This window comes from Trametes versicolor (assembly GCF_000271585.1).
Source record: "Trametes versicolor FP-101664 SS1 unplaced genomic scaffold TRAVEscaffold_10, whole genome shotgun sequence".
Taxonomy (NCBI): Eukaryota; Fungi; Basidiomycota; class Agaricomycetes; order Polyporales; family Polyporaceae; genus Trametes; species Trametes versicolor.
This window is the reverse complement of record NW_007360330.1, coordinates 1,858,256-1,874,688: the sequence shown is the minus strand read 5'-3', so window position 1 is coordinate 1,874,688 and position 16,433 is coordinate 1,858,256. Positions and strand designations below refer to the sequence as shown.

Sequence of the window (16,433 nt, the reverse complement as noted above, 5' to 3'; positions counted from 1 at the left end):
GTGAGACTGTGAGAGTCTCCCCTAGCTGCGTCTGGATTTCTGCGCAACAGGACCGCCAACCGGGATCGGACTGGTCGATCTGAGTAAGTATGACCTGGCAGCTGGTGTTTGTGGGCGCAGGGGCAGGATCAATCTGTCTTGGCACCTCCATCCCGCTGCAGAGAAAAAGACCATTTAATTCCGCACTCGTAAGATATGCAGCTTAATGAATATACTTACGGATGATGCTCTTGAGCGCAAGTGGGAAGCCGGGGTGGGGGTGTGAGTGGAGGAGGACACGAGACGGAAAGCAAGCCCGGCCGTTTCAAAGGTCCAGCATCAGCATTGCCGATATAATGCTTTGTGAAGAAGTCGCTTCACAGGGCTCTATAGCTCAGTGGTAGAGCATACGATTGCAGATCGTAGGGTCCCGTGTTCGAACCACGGTGGGGCCTGAATCTTTTGCTCGTGAGAGTTCCGGAACCGCCGGGCGCACGACGCAGCGTGGGGCGCAACTCTTGCTCTCGACCATCTCGCGGATGCCCCGCATCTCCCAGATGTTGACTTTTTGTGATATACATCTTTCGAGATTCTATGCGTGGTCATAGGTACCGGTCCAGCACAACGCAATCAGGCCAACCTGCTTGACGAGCCGGTGTCCAGGTGTGCCGCATCGCGTCTCGGTTGTCTTCATTTGGTGGATGAGCCTTCGCAGCAGCGGCGCAACATTCAGGTGAGTGTCTGATGCCCACGGATGATGATTTTCGTCATTGAATGATTGGTCTACGCTTGCACGTATCTCCAGGTGGTTTCAGCATGGTCCGTAACTATCCCAATCAGCCGTGGAGGCTCAGAAGAGGGTCAACGGTACTGTGCTGCAATATGGTATAGTAGCATGAAGGAGCGGGCCTAGCTAGACGCATACCGTCGGAGACCAATGAAAGAGTCCGAGGCTCAACATCCAGATACCGGCGAATAAGGCAAGCACCCTGAATCCTATAGTACGTGCTTTGGAGCGCATATAGTGACACCCGTTCATCTAGTAAAGCGCAGGATCATCGCCCCTGCGGTTCACAAGGTGCATGTCTGTGAAACCATTGAGCACGTCCACACATCGAAGGGGACACAGTCGAATCGAGTTGGCATCCCCACGCAATGTGCCCAATTCACAAGATCCGGGTGTTTGCAGACGATCATAACATCCCCTCGATGCCTGCCAGTGCTACTGTCTTAGGCAACAGCTTCGGCGTCGGCGCGTTCTCCGGAGAGGCCACCGACCCGGCGGACCTGCAAGTGTAACTCTCCGCCCACGAATTACATCCGGCATCATTCTCATTGCGCGCCAGAGCTTCCTCTCGCAGGCGTGGCCCGACATCACCAATAGGACGTTTTCGGTGCTGTCCGTCAACGGCGCCACCGACAGCGGCGCAGGGACATATGAAGCAGTGCGTCCCCAGATGGCTCCGCGCCGTCCCTGCGTACGCCGCTCACCCATGTTTCTTGCAGCAGAGTCTGTGCATGCGTTTGGTGACATAAACGATGGACTGTACGATGTGAGTGAGCGCGCGTACCCGGGCGTGTCCACCCAGGCTAGAACTTCGTGATCGTCTCGGGCGGGCGCTGCCTGTGCTCGGGATGAGCACGCTGGGCCCGACACTCGCGTCCCAAGTCACGCCGCTCGGCGACGCGCTGCTCAACGCGGTCAAGGCGCCGCTCGCATTATCGAACCCGTCGCTGTACCTCACTCGGACGGGATCGAATGCGCTAAACGATATCCAGGCGGGCAGTAACCCGGGTTGCGATACGGACGGGTTCCCGGCGGTCCAGGGGTGGGATGCGGTACGTCGACTGAGCTGCGTAGCGCATGCAGACGGGTTCTTTGTGCTGACCGGCGCGGCATGGCAGGTCACCGGGCTGGGAATGCCCGACTTCCAGAAGCTGCTCGTAGTGGTCAATGGGGTTCCGGAAGTGATTGAAACGCCTGGCACGGTCAGGGCTTGCCCGCTGGTGCCTCAGGTCCGGACCTTGCGGTTTGGATAGCGCCGTTTTGACTGGGCAAGGATTCGGAACTACCGGCCAATCAAGGTCGGTCAGTTCAGAGGGACAGGTTCGACTGGCCAGAGCGACACGCCCGCAACGGATGCTGTGGCGGTGTAATACAACGCGCGCAAGGTATTGACCGGTTTGTTATCACGTTGATATATTTGTGAGGAAGGGCAGCGACTTTACTTCGTGATGTGTGCGCATCAAGTCTGTACCTGGCGAAGATCGTCTGCAAGGCCTGGTCCGTGTGGGTGCGTTCGTTCAACCGTGAGCAGCATAGCGCTGACCATCTCCAGGTCACCTTAGATGTTCCGTGCCCCCGGCTACCTGTGTGAGGTACAGCGGCGCATCGCACTTCTGCACTTCAATCATATTGTTGCAGGGGACCGACCATCATTAACTTAGACTACGGTCAGCTCTCCCACCAATGGAGGCTCATACACTTCGCTTCCGTAGCCCCACGTCACGGAATATCCTGGGCTTCGCAGCGTGGATGCACTGGCGGGACGTCGCGGCTTGTCCTGGAAACCGGTGTTCAAGCGGATTGCATCGCACCATCAGGTAACCCTCTCGACCGCCCGTGCGACTTCTGTCGGAGGCATGAAATGCATGCTACACATCATACCCTTCGGTCAGTCTCCGGTGCTTGACATATCATCTCACCCAGCTCAAGGCTGACATTGATCGAATAAGTCAGCGCTGGCGTTTCCTGGCATTGCCCCGTAAGTGCCCCATTGTCTCTATTCTTGCAATGGCCGCACAAACTAACGGTTGTTGTGTTCCTCGAACCTAAAGATCACGCGCAGAAGACGCGCGCAACATTTGAGCGACAATCCCCGCCCGCAAGAGGTACGGCCACCTCGGGGTGCGCATGCAACGATGCTGGTTTATATACCCGAAGATCCAGTCGAATCGCCTCGAGCAGCGATCGCGCCACCAAGGTCCAGAGGCGGTATAAAAGCGCCGTGGCTGCAGTATGTGGATCCAATAATAGCACGCCTCCTGATGCACATGCGGTACTAGCTCCCCCATTCTATTTCAAGAACCTGACGACGGCCCCTGCAATCAGCATCTCTCCGCGACGCCTCTTTTGCGGATGGGGAGCTACTTAAGGCGGCGGGCGAGCGTTGGGGTCAGCCATCTCCCTCGAGGTCGCCGATCCACCCTCCCTTCCCCTAGTTCCTTCGTTTTCTGCTCAACATGGTCGCAGCCGGTCTGCTCTTTCTCTCGGTTCTGCCTCTGGCTCTGGGCAGGCCCAGTTCCTCATCCTCGCTCGTTACTCGCGCCAGCGCGAAGGCCGTTCCCGAGGGGTTCTCCCACTCGAACAGCCTCCCCCCGGCGATGTTCAGATTTGTCTTGGGCTTGAAGTCTGATTCGACCGCTCTGGTGAACTCGTTGCTCGATGTCAGTGATCCCACCAGCTCCAAGTACGGACAGCACCTTTCCAAGGACGAGGTATGCATGATCGACTTCTTTGCTTTTTGGTTGAGCGCTAAACGCCCGTCGGTGCAGGTGGACTCGCTCACTGCGCCCTCCGCCGAAGCTGTGCAAACCGTCACGAACTGGCTCACCAAGAACAACATCACTGCTTCGACGTACTCGTCTTCGGGTGACCTGCTCGCCATCCAGATCCCGCCCGCGCAGGCGAACACGCTGTTCAACGCGAACTTCACCTCGTATGTTCACGACAAGACGAACACAACCATGGCTCGCACCATGGCGTACTCGCTGCCCGCGGACGTCAGCGAACACGTCACCTTCGTGTACCCGACGACCCAGTACGTTCGTTCTCATCCTGCGCATTAAATTGTGTTTAACGCTGCTGCGTATGCGTAGGTTCATCCCGCCGCCGACGCGTGCTCCTGCCGTCCGCGTCGTAAACCGCATCCCGAAGTCGACAAAGCGCACGACCTCCAAGCGCGCTGCCGTCGACGCTCAGTGTGCGACGACGATCTCCCCGGCGTGCCTGATCGAGCTTTACAACATCCCGACGACGCCCGCCAGCGCCGCAGGTAACAGCCTCGGTGTGAGCGCGTTCGACAACGAGGTTGCGAACAAGGACGACCTTGCGGTACGCACCCACATGACGTGATGCTGCGCCGTGATCGCTGATGCCTGCCCTTCAATGACAGGACTTCCTCAGCCAGGCGCGCCCTGACATCACGAACGGCACCTTTGCAGTGCAGTCCGTCGATGGTGGCTCCGACAGCGGTGAGGGCACCACCGAGGCGGTGAGCTCAAATTCCCCGCGCGCTGCGCGCTGTGTACGTGCGGAATTTGCTGATGCAGCCTGTAGAGTCTCGATATCCAGTACACCGTCGGCGTGGCGACGAATGTTCCGGTCACCTTCGTCACTGTCGGCCCGAAGACGCAGGACGGCGCACTCGACGGCTTCCTTGACATCATCACCACGCTCACCAACCAGGAGAACCCCCCTCTCGTGCTGACGACTAGCTTCGGCTTCGACGAGACGCCCTTCTCTGAGCAAGCCCCTGAGCTCGCGGAGACGCTCTGCAACGCGTACGCTAAGCTCGGTGCCCGTGGAACCTCTGTCTTGTTCGCATCTGGCGATGGTGGTGTCTCCGGCTCGCAGGCTGATGACTCCTGCGATGGCGCTGCGTTCATTCCCACCTTCCCCGCCACTTGCCCCTTGTAGGTCCTTCCCCAACAGATTGTCCTGCATGTTCCGCTGACCATCATTGCTAGCATCACCGCTGTCGGAAGCACGCAGGGCATCAGCCCCGAGACCGCCGCCGACTTCTCTGCGGGCGGTTTCTCGAACATCTTCGCGCGCCCCGACTACCAGACCGACGCCGTCGACGGCTACCTGAAGACCCTCGGCAACACCAACGCGGGTCTCTTCAACACCACTGGCCGCGGATACCCAGACGTCTCCACCCAGGGTGTCCAGTTCGTCATCGAGGCGGCTGGCCAGCTCCAGGGTGTCGACGGCACGAGCGCGTCCAGCCCCACCTTCGCCTCCGTTGTTGCGCTCCTCAACGACCAGCTGCTCAATGCTGGCCAGAGCCCGCTCGGCTTCTTGAACCCCTTCCTGTACTCCAAGGGTGTCGCCGCGCTTAACGACATCACGTCGGGCAGCAACCCCGGGTGCGGTACCCAGGGCTTCCCCGCTGCCGCTGGCTGGGACGCGGTGAGTCGCAACGCACGCTATAATTGGGACTGGATACTGATGTGCGCCATGGCAGGTCACTGGTCTCGGTACTCCTGACTTCACCAAGCTCTCTGGTGTCGTCACCGGCGGCGCTGCTGCCACTGGCACCGACAACTCGACCGACACCGGCGTAGCCACTGGTGGCGACAACTCCACCGACACTGGCGCGGCTGCTGGAGCGAACTCGACCGACGCCGCGGGAACCGCCGCTGCTACCAGCACCGCCGCCGCGGGCAAGAAGGGAAAAGGCAAGGGCAAGGGCCGCAAGGCCAAGGCCGCCGCAGCTGAGAAGTCGAAGCGTCTCTGGTGAGATGCTTCATTTCGATATTTTTGAGCCCACTTTGGCAGAATCGCGAGTTTGTACCTAATCGGATACATGTTGAGTATGGAACTGGAGGGCGACGGCGGCCCCACCCCCAACCTCCCGAGTGTGTGGATCCGTGTGTGCGCATGACTGAGGTTTGGTTCCTGCGCGTCGACTTGGGGATGGCGGTTACTAACCTCCCGCGTGCTCGACGGCGTGCCCGGTGTCTTACGCTGTGCAGTAAGCAACTGCAGTCCTCTCGGAAGCAAATGCAGCGCTGACCATCGTGATGGTCTTGTATAGCGTTCACACCAGCCTCGAGAGACATTTCTGACTGGAAATGTCAGAACGTATATTCCTTGACGACCGCCGGGATCGACAGATTGAACGAGTGCACGATGATCGGATGGCGGTCCTCCGCCAAGTGCCAGCCGTCGGAGGCGCCCGTGCCGGCACGGCCAACTCCAGCCAAGCGCCGAAGGCTTGCCGATTTCCGCATGCCTGTGGCTTTTGGACGGACCGGTGAGTGGTCGGACGATGAGCCACGAGCAGTATGGTGTCTTCTGACACGACATGCCAGGCAACAGATGCGCTGAAAGGATGCTTTTCAGACGTCTACGCTGATGGGCAGGCCTGACCGGTGCCGTCCACAGGCTTAGGCGGTGGCCGGGGCCATGCTGAGGCTAATGCCAAGCCCGGTACCTTGTGCGAGGCCATAAGCGCAGTCCCTCGTGCCGGCGGATTGTTTGTGTAACCAGCGACAAGGCGTTCGATCGCAAGAGTTTACCTCTGCCTGGCGACGGTCGGGGCTCGCACGCATCATTCGGCGGCCAGGGCGAGGTGCGGTATATAACGCTCCCCGCGATGGTACGTCGTGCACCTTTCTCCCCCGAGGTCCCCGTGGTCCCTTCGTTCTCACTCTCACTTTCGTTCACTCTCTTCCACAATGGTTGCAGCCGGCCTGCTCGTTCTCTCTCTTTTCTCTCTCGTCCTCGGCAAGCCGCTCACGCTCTCGTCGGAGCGCCTCGTCGTGCGATCCCAGGTGGACGTTCCTACCGGATTCTCTTATCAGCGCAAGGCCACGGCGGAGCAGACCCTGAACCTCCGCATCGCGCTCACTCAGAACAACGCCACCGGACTCGAGTCGGCGTTGTACGATGTCAGTGACCCCACGAGCGAGAACTACGGCCACCACTTGACCAAGGCTGAGGTGCGTGTTAAAAAACCTTTCTGTCGCTTCCGGGTGTTGATTGTATTGGCTGTTACAGGTCGAGGCTATGGTTGCTCCCAGTGCGGAAACCGTCAGCAAGGTCGCGGCGTGGTTGGGCAAGAACAACATCACTGCCCAGACTATCTCCCCCGCGGGTGACTGGTTGAGCATCAGCGTGCCCGTCGCCCAGGCGAACACTCTCCTGAACGCTCAGTTCGAGGAGTACACCTGGGACAAAACGAACAAGACGGTCATCCGTACGCTTGCGTACTCGATTCCGGAGACGCTCCAGGAGCACCTGCAGTTCATCTACCCGGCGACGCAGTGAGTACTGAACATTTTGGTCATTAAACACACTCTCAATATTCGATCAGGTTCATCCCCCCGGTTGAGCGTCACACTCCTGCGTTCGAGATTGTCAACCTCCCTCGCAAGTCCAAGCGGACGCGCTCCAAGCGCGCTGCTGTTCCGGCCATCTGTGACACGCAGATCACCCCTGACTGCTTGCAGGCGCTGTACAACATCCCCACCACGCCGGCGTCCGCCACGGGCAACAGCCTTGGCGTCAGCGGCTTCATCGAGGAGATCGCGAACAAGGACGATTTGGCTGTGAGTGATTTCAAATGGATGCTGTAGCTGCGATTGCTGATCTTCATCTCAGACTTTCTTGGCAGCTACTCGCCCTGATGCTCCCGATGGCACCTTCACTGCGGTCTCCGTCGATGGTGGCATCACTTCTGGCGATGGTACCGTTGAAGCTGTCAGTATTCGTTCCGCCGTCTTATTTCTGCAGCTGAAGTCTCACATAATGTACAGACCCTTGACATCCAGTACACCGTTGGTCTCGCGACGAACGTGCCCACCACGTTCATTTCCGTCGGTGAGAACAACAAGGATGGCGATCTCGGTGGCTTCCTCGACATCATCAACGCCCTGCTCGCTGAGGACGCGCCCCCTCTCGTCCTCACCACGAGCTTCGGCTTTAACGAGGCCTCGTTCGCCACCCAGCCCGACCTCGCCGTGAACCTCTGCACCGCGTACGGCCAGCTCGGCGCTCGCGGCACCACCATCCTCTTCGCCTCCGGCGACGGCGGTGTGTCCGGCTCTCAGTCAAGCACCGCGTGCGACGGCGCCGCCTTCGTGCCCACCTTCCCCTCCGGCTGCCCCTTCCTCACCTCCGTGGGGAGCACGCAAGGCATCTCGCCCGAGGTCGCCGCGGACTTCTCCTCCGGCGGCTTCTCGAACATCTTCGCGCGCCCGGCGTACCAGGACGACGCGGTCGCGGCGTACCTGTCGCAGCTCGGGAACACGAACGCGGGCCTCTTCCAGACCAAGGGCCGTGCGTTCCCCGACGTGTCCACTCAGGGTGTGCAGTTCGTCATCGCAGTCGGGGGTCAGGCGCAGGGTGTGTCTGGGACGAGCGCGTCGAGCCCGACGTTCGCGTCCGTCGTCGCGCTCCTTAACGACGAGCTCCTGAACGCTGGCAAGAGCCCGCTCGGGTTCCTCAACCCCCTAATCTACTCCAGCGGCTCGGCGGCAGCGTTCAACGACATCACCTCCGGCAGTAACCCCGGCTGCGGCACCGACGGCTTCCCCGCGCTCACTGGCTGGGACCCGGTATGTCTTTCTGCAATGTCGTGTTAAGCATCAGTATGCTGACCCAAACCGCGATGCAGGTCACTGGCTTCGGTACGCCAGACTTTGCCAAGCTCCTCACGCTTGTGACTGGCAGCGCAACGGCCGGCGCCGGCAACGCGACCACTGCTGCCGCCGCCTCCACCGCCGCTGCGACGTCAACCGCTGCTGCGACGGCCACCACCACCGCCGCGACCGGCCGCAAGCACCGCCACCAGAACAAGGTGCAGGCCAACGCCAGCCACTGAGCGCGGGCGAGGGTGCATGTCATGCCCTTCGTACCTTGCTTCAGAGGGTTTATTTTACTCTTTCTCTTGGATGGTCAGTTGTAGTGGGAGACGAAGTGAATATACAGTGAGAGCGAGGGCCACCACGCTTTCCTTGGGACCAAACTTGCGCGATATGAATGAGTGTGCAGCGCGCGATGCTTTGGGGAAAGTCGTGATTGAATGAACGCACTGACCGCTCTTGATAGTGGCCGCCTTTTCAAACCTGCGCCGCAGGCGACGGTCGCTTTATCGTGAAGGCAGTGTGTCCCCGGCGTGAACCGACATCGTTGTGGACGACCACAGCCTCGTCACCATGGCACATACCCACGAGTGAGGGCAAGGTCAATTTGCCACAGCCAGTATATGTTCCCTCTACATCCAACGATAGCGTAGCACCGTTCACTCGTCTGTCCGCACTTCGCCCACGTAGCCTATGTGGCTGCTGGATACGGAGGCTTGACACCCAGCTCGATACCCCCCACTACACCATTACGAGCTATGGCGTACGGATGTCGCTTCCCGTCATCCCCGTAGGAAGCTGGACCAAGGGAAAGTATCTCGCCGTTCTCGCATGCGAGGACGCAGAAGGACGGCTTGTGGCTCTCGCTCTGTCGAAGCATATCGAGGAGCACTTGCACAATGTCGGCTTCTACTACTACAGCATCGACCTCCACCACGACGGCTCATGGTCTCGCAATTTTAACAATGGCTATCTCCACCGGGCCGTCCTCCTTCCCGAGCCGTTGAAGCAGCCGCGTTCCCCTCCGACCCTCATCGCGACCACGGAAATCTGCATCGCTCACCGACCAACGCTACAAGGTCCGGCCGGTGGACGGTTTGGACCAATCGAGACTCGCCGCGGAGGACGTCAGAGGGCGATGTTTCAACCTCTCTCACCTAGCTGAGGCGGGATGGGAGCCCACCTGGGCGGGGAGCAGCATGTTTCCACCGGGCATGTTTCCACTGGGGTCAACGGGGGGTCGCCTTAGGCTTGAGTTTGTCGTTCCCCAGGCGCGTCTCCGTATGTCAATCTGCCTCAGCGTATGCTCCGGCATCACCGTATCTGGGATTACACAATGGGTGCCGGTGGGCAATGGAAGCCCTCGGTGCTCCTTGCATGCCACCTTGACGTACAGAGGCGAGGACCAACCTGAGCCGCCCTCGAACCTATACGACTGTGCATCCGAGCACGTCGCGGACTGGGAGGGCGGGGCGAAGACGTGGGTCATTCCTTTCGTAGGGGAGATCACGCTGCGGTTCAAGGATTGGCCCTGTGGCAGCTCGTCCGTTGAAGGCGCGATGATCCTCCCTCTGTATTCTCTGGAAGCACAAGTCAATCGCGTGGTGAATTTGTCTCTGCCGCAGACAATTTCCTACAGCCACATACCAGTACATTCGGAGTATAAGTGCATAGCTTTGTAGTCGGAAGTACTGTTACTTTGACTGGGTGCTGATAGCTCCGAGGACGTGGATGACTCGGATGTACCTGTACACTCGTGTACCCGGGTCACTGTAGGATCCAGGACCTCGCTTGTTAGGCAGCGAGAGTTGTTGGAAAATTGTTCAAGAGCAACAACAAGCGGTCTTCAGTGGTTCCGTAAGCTTTAGCGTTGGGGTACGTCGTGGTATAGAGGCAAACGAATATTTTGTGCATTAACGTCTGCGATACTGAACGCCTCGGTAAATGCCGGCGAGCAGGCGCTCGCTCGCTCGCCGAGCTTGAAGTTGGAGCTATCTCCACTGTCTCTTTCATCCACGGTGCTCTCAACTATTCTCTCGTGCCCGCGCGCACTTCTATCTCTTGGAATATTAGCGTTTGGTGTGTTCCTTAGTGCAGGGGCTTCGAGTTCGGTCTCACTCGCCCCTTCAACGTTCAAGAGTTCTAGCACATCACATACAGATATCTCCATTCCAATCTGCCTGCATCTTACATCCGCTTTCGCACAGCAGATGTGGTTATTAGACACGCATACCTTGGAGCTAAAGCTGTTCCAGAACTCTCCCACTGGCAACAACGGCAGTACATACGCCATCCTGTCGCACGTATGGAGTGCAACAGGGGAGCAAAGCTTTCAGGTAGGTTTACTGCGCCTTTCAGATTCAAACGTTCACTGATTACGTTACTCGAATGCAGGAGCTGAAGACCATCGTCGAAGCCACAAAACGTTCCCGCTCACAGCGATCATCGCCACCTGGCGGAGGGCAAGAGTCTCCGACGGACATCAAAAACGACGAACGGATCTCAGCGAAAATTCGGAGCTGCTGTGCATTCGCCCGGACCATGGGGTATCGGTATCTCTGGATCGACTCCTGCTGTATCGACAAGACGAGCAGCGCTGAGCTCTCGGAAGCGATCAACTCGATGTACGAATGGTACGCGTGCGCGGCCGTGTGCTTTGCCTTCCTAGAGGATGTCGGCGACGACCAGGATCCCGCTGCGAAGGAGTCGGACTTCAGGCGGAGCAGGTGGTTCAGGCGAGGCTGGACGCTTCAGGAACTCATCGCTCCCCAAGACGTGCTGTTTCTGTCCATGAACTGGCATATGCTGGGTACGAAGGAGGACCTCGCGGATGTCATCGAGGAGATCACGGGCGTCGACTGCGCTGTGCTTCTCTTCGAGAAAACTCTGGATTCGGTGAGCGTGGCACGTCGGATGTCGTGGGCCTCCAAAAGGGTTACTACGCGGGTCGAAGATGAGGCGTACGCCCTCCTGGGCATCTTTGGGATCTGCATGCCTACCATCTACGGAGAGGGCCGGAACGCATTCCTGAGACTGCAGGAGGAGATCCTCAGGACGATACCCGACCAGACTATTTTCGTCTGGGGCTCCACGCGGGACTCGATCATCGACGAGAGTGAGTGGTATAACCTACCTCGCATCGGACTGCTGGGGGGAGGGACGGCTCGCTCCGTTACCCCACATGGTCGCCTATATGTCGGGAGAGGTGCCACCTTCTCAATCGAATCGCACCTGTTGGCCGATACCCCCCCGTCTCTTCTCCAATTCCTCTAATTTCTCCCCGGTTCCAATCAGCTCCCTCGTCGGGATGCTTAGATTGCAGCTTCATTCGCCACAATACACAATCACGAGCTATGGTGTGCGGACGAAGCTCCCCGTCATTACTTGGAAGGGTCTGGAGGGCCCCATTACCATCGACATGTACCTTGCCATCCTCGCATGTCAGAACGACGGACACCTCGTAGCGCTCATCTTACGCAAGAACAGCCTTGACAACTACGATATCGGTATGATCCTGCCGGGCTACTCTACTTATTCTGCTCGAGCTGTCCTTCTCCACGCTTCGCTGAAACAAATCCTTGCTCAGCCTGCTGCTATCACGTTCACGGACGTCTGCGTCACCCACCGGACAACCGCGTTCAAGTTCCAGCCTCGGATCACCAGTGCTCCGCTCAGTATCGGGAGCGTAACTCGCGCAGGATGGGACCGCAGTTTCATGTTCCGCACACCGTGCACGATCTTCATCCCCAAGTGGATTCTCTCTCAGCTCGGCGACGCAGGATGCATACCGACGTCGGTCAGCGACGGAGACCTATTCATCGTTGGGCCGCCGAAGGCCAGCGCGTGCACAATCACGTTCGCCATCCCACGGGCGACTCTCCGCTTCTCAGTCTCTCTCTCGCAGTGCACCGCGCCACAGGACAAGGCGTACTTCCTGGGTGCGGGCTTCTTGCATGCCGCCCTCGCGTACTGGGACGAGACCGAAACTGGACCCGCCGAAACTACCGTACTGGCGGATTGCGCGGCGGAACATGTCGTGGATTGGGAGGGCGCAGCTAGAACGTGGGATGTCCCTGGGGCAGGCCCGATCACGCTTCGGTTCAAGAACTGGCCCTGTGGCGAGTCCGAGTCCGAGAGCGCGATTGTCCAGCCGTTGTTCGCGTTGGAGGTGCACGTACCATTGGCCTGCGGAGACGATTAGAGTCAATCTTCGATTTCATAGAACGGCGGCATTGTACGGCCGGCGGCGTCGATATTCCATAAACTACTATACACGTTACAAGATACTCCCCTAGCCACCTTGGGCAAACATACACAGGTTATACTTGCAAACAGAGCATGGAAGATAGTTCGAAGGTCCAAACGAAGGAAAAAAGTTCACTCTACGGGGCCACAGTCGGCAGCGCAACAACCGACACGCTGCTAGAGTCGGCAGATGCAAAGCGGAAGACGTCTCCGAAGCCCGTCGCGCCCGGCGCGAGGTCCAGGAACCGCTTGTGCGACGAGGCCGTTGGCTTTCCGGCCTTCAGAGACGTAGGAGCAGTGACGTTCTTGCCCGTCTTGACAGCCTGCGCTTGACTGGCGCTCCCGACCACGACTGCGGCCAGCTTGTTGAAGTCGGGGGTGCCGAGGCCGGTGACCTGCCGCAAACATGGTTCGTCAGACCAACGTGTACGTCGACAATATGATGAGAGGCGCTGCAACGTACCGCGTCCCACCCTGCCGCCGCCGGGAAGCCCTGGGTTCCGCAGCCGGGGTTGCTCCCGGAGGTGATGTCGTTCAGTGCTGCGACCCCGTTCGAGTACAGGAGCGGGTTCAGGAAGCCGAGCGGACTCTTGCCGGCGTTGAGCCGCTGGTCGTTGAGGAGCGCAACAACGGAGGCGAAGGTGGGGCTGGACGCGCTCGTGCCGTCGACACCCTGGAACTGACCCGCGGCCTCAATGACGAACTGGACACCCTGGGTAGAGACGTCGGGGTACCCGCGGCCGGTGGTGTTGAAGAGACCCGCGTTCGTGGTGCCGAGGCCCTGGAGGTAGCTGTTGACGGCGTCGCTCTGGTAGCTGGGGCGCGCGAAGATGTTCGAGAACCCGCCGGCGGAGAAGTCGGCGGCGGTCTCGGGGCTGACGCCTTGCGTGCTCCCTACGGCGGTGATGCTGGCGGGTGCGACTCGTTAGTGATGCGCGCGCAGTTTGTCGTTGGCAGGACTCACTAGGGGCAACTGGCGGGGAAGGTCGGGATGAACGCGGCACCATCGCAAGCTGTGTTTGATTGAGAGCCGGAAACACCGCCATCACCGGAGGCGAACAGAACAGAGGTTCCGCGCATGCCGAGTTGTGCGTAGGCATCACAGAGCTTCCTATAAAAGTGTCAGACAGGCTTGTGGTGTTATAATCTCTCAAGCTCACTCGGCCATCTCAGGCGCCTGCTGGGCGAAGGGCGTCTCGTCGAACCCGAAACTCGTCGTCAGAACCAGGGGCGGGTTGTCCATAGCGAGGAGGGTGTTGATGATGTCAAGGAAGCCTTCGAGGTCGCCGTCCTTCGTATCTTTTCCAACAGAGATGAATGTCGTCGGGACGTTCGTCGCCACGCCAACGGTATACTGGATGTCGAGGCTCTGCAAGGGGCGCTATATGAGGAATCTGTCAGAAGTGGTGTAGTTGGAGGAACTCACAGCCTCAGTAGTGCCTTGCCCGTCATCGGAGCCGCCGTCGACGGTCTGAACTGCAAAGGTCCCGTTCGGGAAGTCGGGACGCGCCTGCGAGAGGAAGCTCTGCAGGAGTGAGGTCAACACAATTGCACGACGATCAAGGCGACACACGATGCATACTTGCAAGTCGGCTGGGTTTGCGACCTCGTTGCCGAAACCGCTGACGCCGAGACTGTTGCCTGCGGCGGAAGCGGGGGTGGCTGGAATATTGTAAATAGCCTGGAGACAGCCAGGGGTAATGGCCTGGGCACACGCCGATGGCACATCGGCCCTCTTGGAACCGGACTTCGCCGCAGCAGGGAATTGGCCTATCGCTTGGACAGCCACCTTGTGCGTGGCGGGAGGAATGAACCTAAGCAACCCTCAGCACACAGAAGAAGTTCCGGATACTTGTATAACGTACTGCGTGGTCGGATAAATGAAGGAGAGGTGTTGGGCCACGTCCGGGGGAACAGAGTATGACAGCGTCCGCCAGACGGTCGTGTTGGTCGGCTCGTGGACGTATGCGGTGAAGTTGGCGTTGAGGAGCTCGTTCGCTTTGTCAAAGGGGACTTGAATTTGGAGCATGTCCCCTGACGGCGACTGGCCCGTCGATGTGACGTTGTTCTCGTTCAACCAGTTTGTTACCGCCTGCATGCCTTCGGGTGTAGGGGCGACAAGCTGTTCGACCTGGCGACCATGGAAATTAGTGGATGGATCAGACACGGCAGGAAGGTGGATTAGCGCACCTCGGCCTTAGAAAGATACTTCCCATAATTTGTGCTCGCGGGATCGCTTGCGTCCAGTAGGGAGGCATGCAATGAGTCAGCGTTTTGCGAGACAAGTCCCAGCGAAAATCTGATGATGGCGGGGAAACCCGATACTGAACGGCCTTCACCGGGCGGGGAGAGATGAAAGTTTTGGTGAGGTCGCTGGTTTGAAGAAGTTGGGGTCTGTTCTACTTTGGGCTTCGAATGTACGCTGGGCCTGCCCAGGGCTAGGGAGGCAAACGAAAGGAGGAGTGGAGCAGTGGCTAGCATGCTGAGAGAGGATCGCGAGACGAATGAAAAAGTAAGCGGCCTCGCAGAGGTGATGTTTTGAAACGGACGAAGCCAGCTTTAAGTACTGGTAGATGCGGCCGCTCGTTACAACAGAAATCGATCGTTACTTGCCTGCGACCTAGAGCTCATGTCAACCTTGGTTACGAACGGGTTCCTTGACATAGAGTTCGTCAGAACTACCAGCGTGTGTGCATGATCAGAGGTTCAAAGATGTACTCATAGGCGTACTCGGCTCACCATCCGTAGCGTAGTCTGTTTCTGCGACATATATGGGATTTGAAAGTCCGTGGAGGGGTTTGGGTCACACGCGGGCCTCTCATGGCCTGGTAAGTGTCAATGAGTGATCATGACCCGGATCTTGCTCTTTGCGTTGTACTAGTCAACTCCTACACGAAAGCGGTAAGCATTCCCTCTACACCCTGAACGCTCAGCACAACAGAGTGGGGGGGTACAGATGATCTGTCACATGTGGCGTTGATACGTGATATCTAGAGTCAACAATCGCGCGACGAATTGACGGGGTAGGCATCGGATGGTAGCAAGGCTATTCAGCATACAACTACAACAACTACATGAAAGATAGAAATGTCAAACAGAGCATGATCGTGCGATACCCCCGCAGGAAGAGGTGTCGGTGGAGTACAAATAGCCGACGACAAGAATTTTCGACATCCCTCCGGACGCGAGTCCGAGGATACCTTGCGGGGGTAGCACCAATATTGGACACAACACTATGAAATGCCATGCACTCTGAAGAGATGACAAACCTCATCCTTTTGCACGGAACAGTATCGCGCTGGCCGCAGATGAATTCCGAGTTTGTGGTGAAGACTGCGGCCTTGAGCGGGACCTGGATCATGGTGGTCAACAAGGAAGATGGATGGATGGGCACGAGCGCCCGCTGGCATCCTTACGACCATCGTGCGGCCAGCAACGGCCAATTCGGACTTCCTCCGCCCTCCCCGCCTTCCAGCAGAACCTGATAGGTCTATCTATGGGAAACTAGACTTCTTGTGGGTTATTCCCATGTCTACGTGTCAGTGCTAGTAAATCTGAGCCTCTGGATTCTTCGCGGCTCCGAGTCGTCTCTCGCACCCTGCATTCAGATGTGAATATGAGGCCTTCCGAGCTCAAGAAACTTTAGCTTATGCGTTGCATAAGTTTCTTGTCGCACACACAGATACCCGCATCCGGTTTCCCCGAGCCCTGAAAACCAGCGTCACCGAAATCGTGGAACAGGCTTTTCTGTGCCTCGTACACATGCACGCACCACTGGTGTAGCTGCAGGTGCCACCTCTCCACTTCTCCAGTCCTTTAATTCCTCGTTGTTTGTG

General features: G+C 58.4%; 7 protein-coding genes and 1 non-coding gene across 8 annotated transcripts; 7 read left to right on the top strand and 1 right to left on the bottom strand.

Moving 5' to 3' along the window:
* The first annotated feature begins 362 nt into the window (after positions 1-362).
* Positions 363-434, top strand: TRAVEDRAFT_t168. Its single transcript has one exon. It is a non-coding gene; the product is annotated as a tRNA-Cys (tRNA).
* Positions 435-1,188: 754 nt separating this feature from the next.
* TRAVEDRAFT_51322 (uncharacterized protein) lies at positions 1,189-1,515 on the top strand (the record flags this gene model as incomplete). Its single annotated transcript, XM_008043854.1, has 3 exons — positions 1,189-1,272; positions 1,326-1,424; positions 1,486-1,515. 3 exons carry the CDS (start codon positions 1,189-1,191, stop codon positions 1,513-1,515), a joined length of 213 nt encoding a protein of 70 aa, XP_008042045.1.
* A 99-nt stretch (positions 1,516-1,614) lies between these two features.
* Positions 1,615-2,019, top strand: TRAVEDRAFT_51321 (uncharacterized protein; the record flags this gene model as incomplete). The annotated part of the gene is made up of 2 exons (XM_008043853.1): positions 1,615-1,818; positions 1,885-2,019. The coding sequence occupies 2 exons, from the start codon at positions 1,615-1,617 to the stop codon at positions 2,017-2,019; spliced, it is 339 nt and encodes a 112-aa protein (XP_008042044.1).
* A 1,196-nt stretch (positions 2,020-3,215) lies between these two features.
* On the top strand, positions 3,216-5,609 carry TRAVEDRAFT_31004 (subtilisin-like protein). The gene is made up of 7 exons (XM_008043625.1): positions 3,216-3,477; positions 3,535-3,800; positions 3,859-4,093; positions 4,155-4,253; positions 4,319-4,674; positions 4,729-5,173; positions 5,229-5,609. Exons 1-7 carry the CDS (start codon positions 3,223-3,225, stop codon positions 5,502-5,504), a joined length of 1,932 nt encoding a protein of 643 aa, XP_008041816.1. The 5' UTR covers positions 3,216-3,222; the 3' UTR covers positions 5,505-5,609.
* A 668-nt stretch (positions 5,610-6,277) lies between these two features.
* TRAVEDRAFT_153507 (subtilisin-like protein) lies at positions 6,278-8,742 on the top strand. The gene is made up of 6 exons (XM_008044192.1): positions 6,278-6,708; positions 6,767-7,032; positions 7,083-7,317; positions 7,370-7,468; positions 7,525-8,325; positions 8,385-8,742. The coding sequence occupies exons 1-6, from the start codon at positions 6,445-6,447 to the stop codon at positions 8,589-8,591; spliced, it is 1,872 nt and encodes a 623-aa protein (XP_008042383.1). The 5' UTR covers positions 6,278-6,444; the 3' UTR covers positions 8,592-8,742.
* A 1,820-nt stretch (positions 8,743-10,562) lies between these two features.
* On the top strand, positions 10,563-11,625 carry TRAVEDRAFT_131237 (HET-domain-containing protein; the record flags this gene model as incomplete). Its single annotated transcript, XM_008044191.1, has 2 exons — positions 10,563-10,688; positions 10,822-11,625. The coding sequence occupies 2 exons, from the start codon at positions 10,563-10,565 to the stop codon at positions 11,623-11,625; spliced, it is 930 nt and encodes a 309-aa protein (XP_008042382.1).
* Positions 11,626-11,770: 145 nt separating this feature from the next.
* TRAVEDRAFT_22946 (uncharacterized protein) lies at positions 11,771-12,553 on the top strand (the record flags this gene model as incomplete). Its single annotated transcript, XM_008043567.1, has 1 exon — positions 11,771-12,553. One exon carries the CDS (start codon positions 11,771-11,773, stop codon positions 12,551-12,553), a length of 783 nt encoding a protein of 260 aa, XP_008041758.1.
* Positions 12,554-12,734: 181 nt separating this feature from the next.
* Positions 12,735-15,078, bottom strand: TRAVEDRAFT_130509 (subtilisin-like protein; the record flags this gene model as incomplete). Its single annotated transcript, XM_008044190.1, has 8 exons — positions 12,735-12,992; positions 13,061-13,505; positions 13,562-13,708; positions 13,758-13,966; positions 14,024-14,122; positions 14,180-14,411; positions 14,463-14,728; positions 14,788-15,078. The coding sequence occupies 8 exons, from the start codon at positions 15,076-15,078 to the stop codon at positions 12,735-12,737; spliced, it is 1,947 nt and encodes a 648-aa protein (XP_008042381.1).
* Between the last annotated feature and the right edge of the window lie 1,355 nt (positions 15,079-16,433).

Excerpts from the sequence above, each read along its gene's own strand:
- TRAVEDRAFT_153507 (XM_008044192.1), top strand. The coding sequence starts at position 6,445 with ATGGTTGCAGCCGGCCTGCTCGTTCTCTCTCTTTTCTCTCTCGTCCTC. Across the intron at positions 6,709-6,766 it reads ACCACTTGACCAAGGCTGAG|GTCGAGGCTATGGTTGCTCC; the intron begins GTGCGTGTTAAA and ends TGGCTGTTACAG. Across the intron at positions 7,033-7,082 it reads TTCATCTACCCGGCGACGCA|GTTCATCCCCCCGGTTGAGC; the intron begins GTGAGTACTGAA and ends ATATTCGATCAG.
- TRAVEDRAFT_31004 (XM_008043625.1), top strand. The coding sequence starts at position 3,223 with ATGGTCGCAGCCGGTCTGCTCTTTCTCTCGGTTCTGCCTCTGGCTCTG. Across the intron at positions 3,478-3,534 it reads AGCACCTTTCCAAGGACGAG|GTGGACTCGCTCACTGCGCC; the intron begins GTATGCATGATC and ends CCGTCGGTGCAG. Across the intron at positions 4,094-4,154 it reads CGAACAAGGACGACCTTGCG|GACTTCCTCAGCCAGGCGCG; the intron begins GTACGCACCCAC and ends CTTCAATGACAG.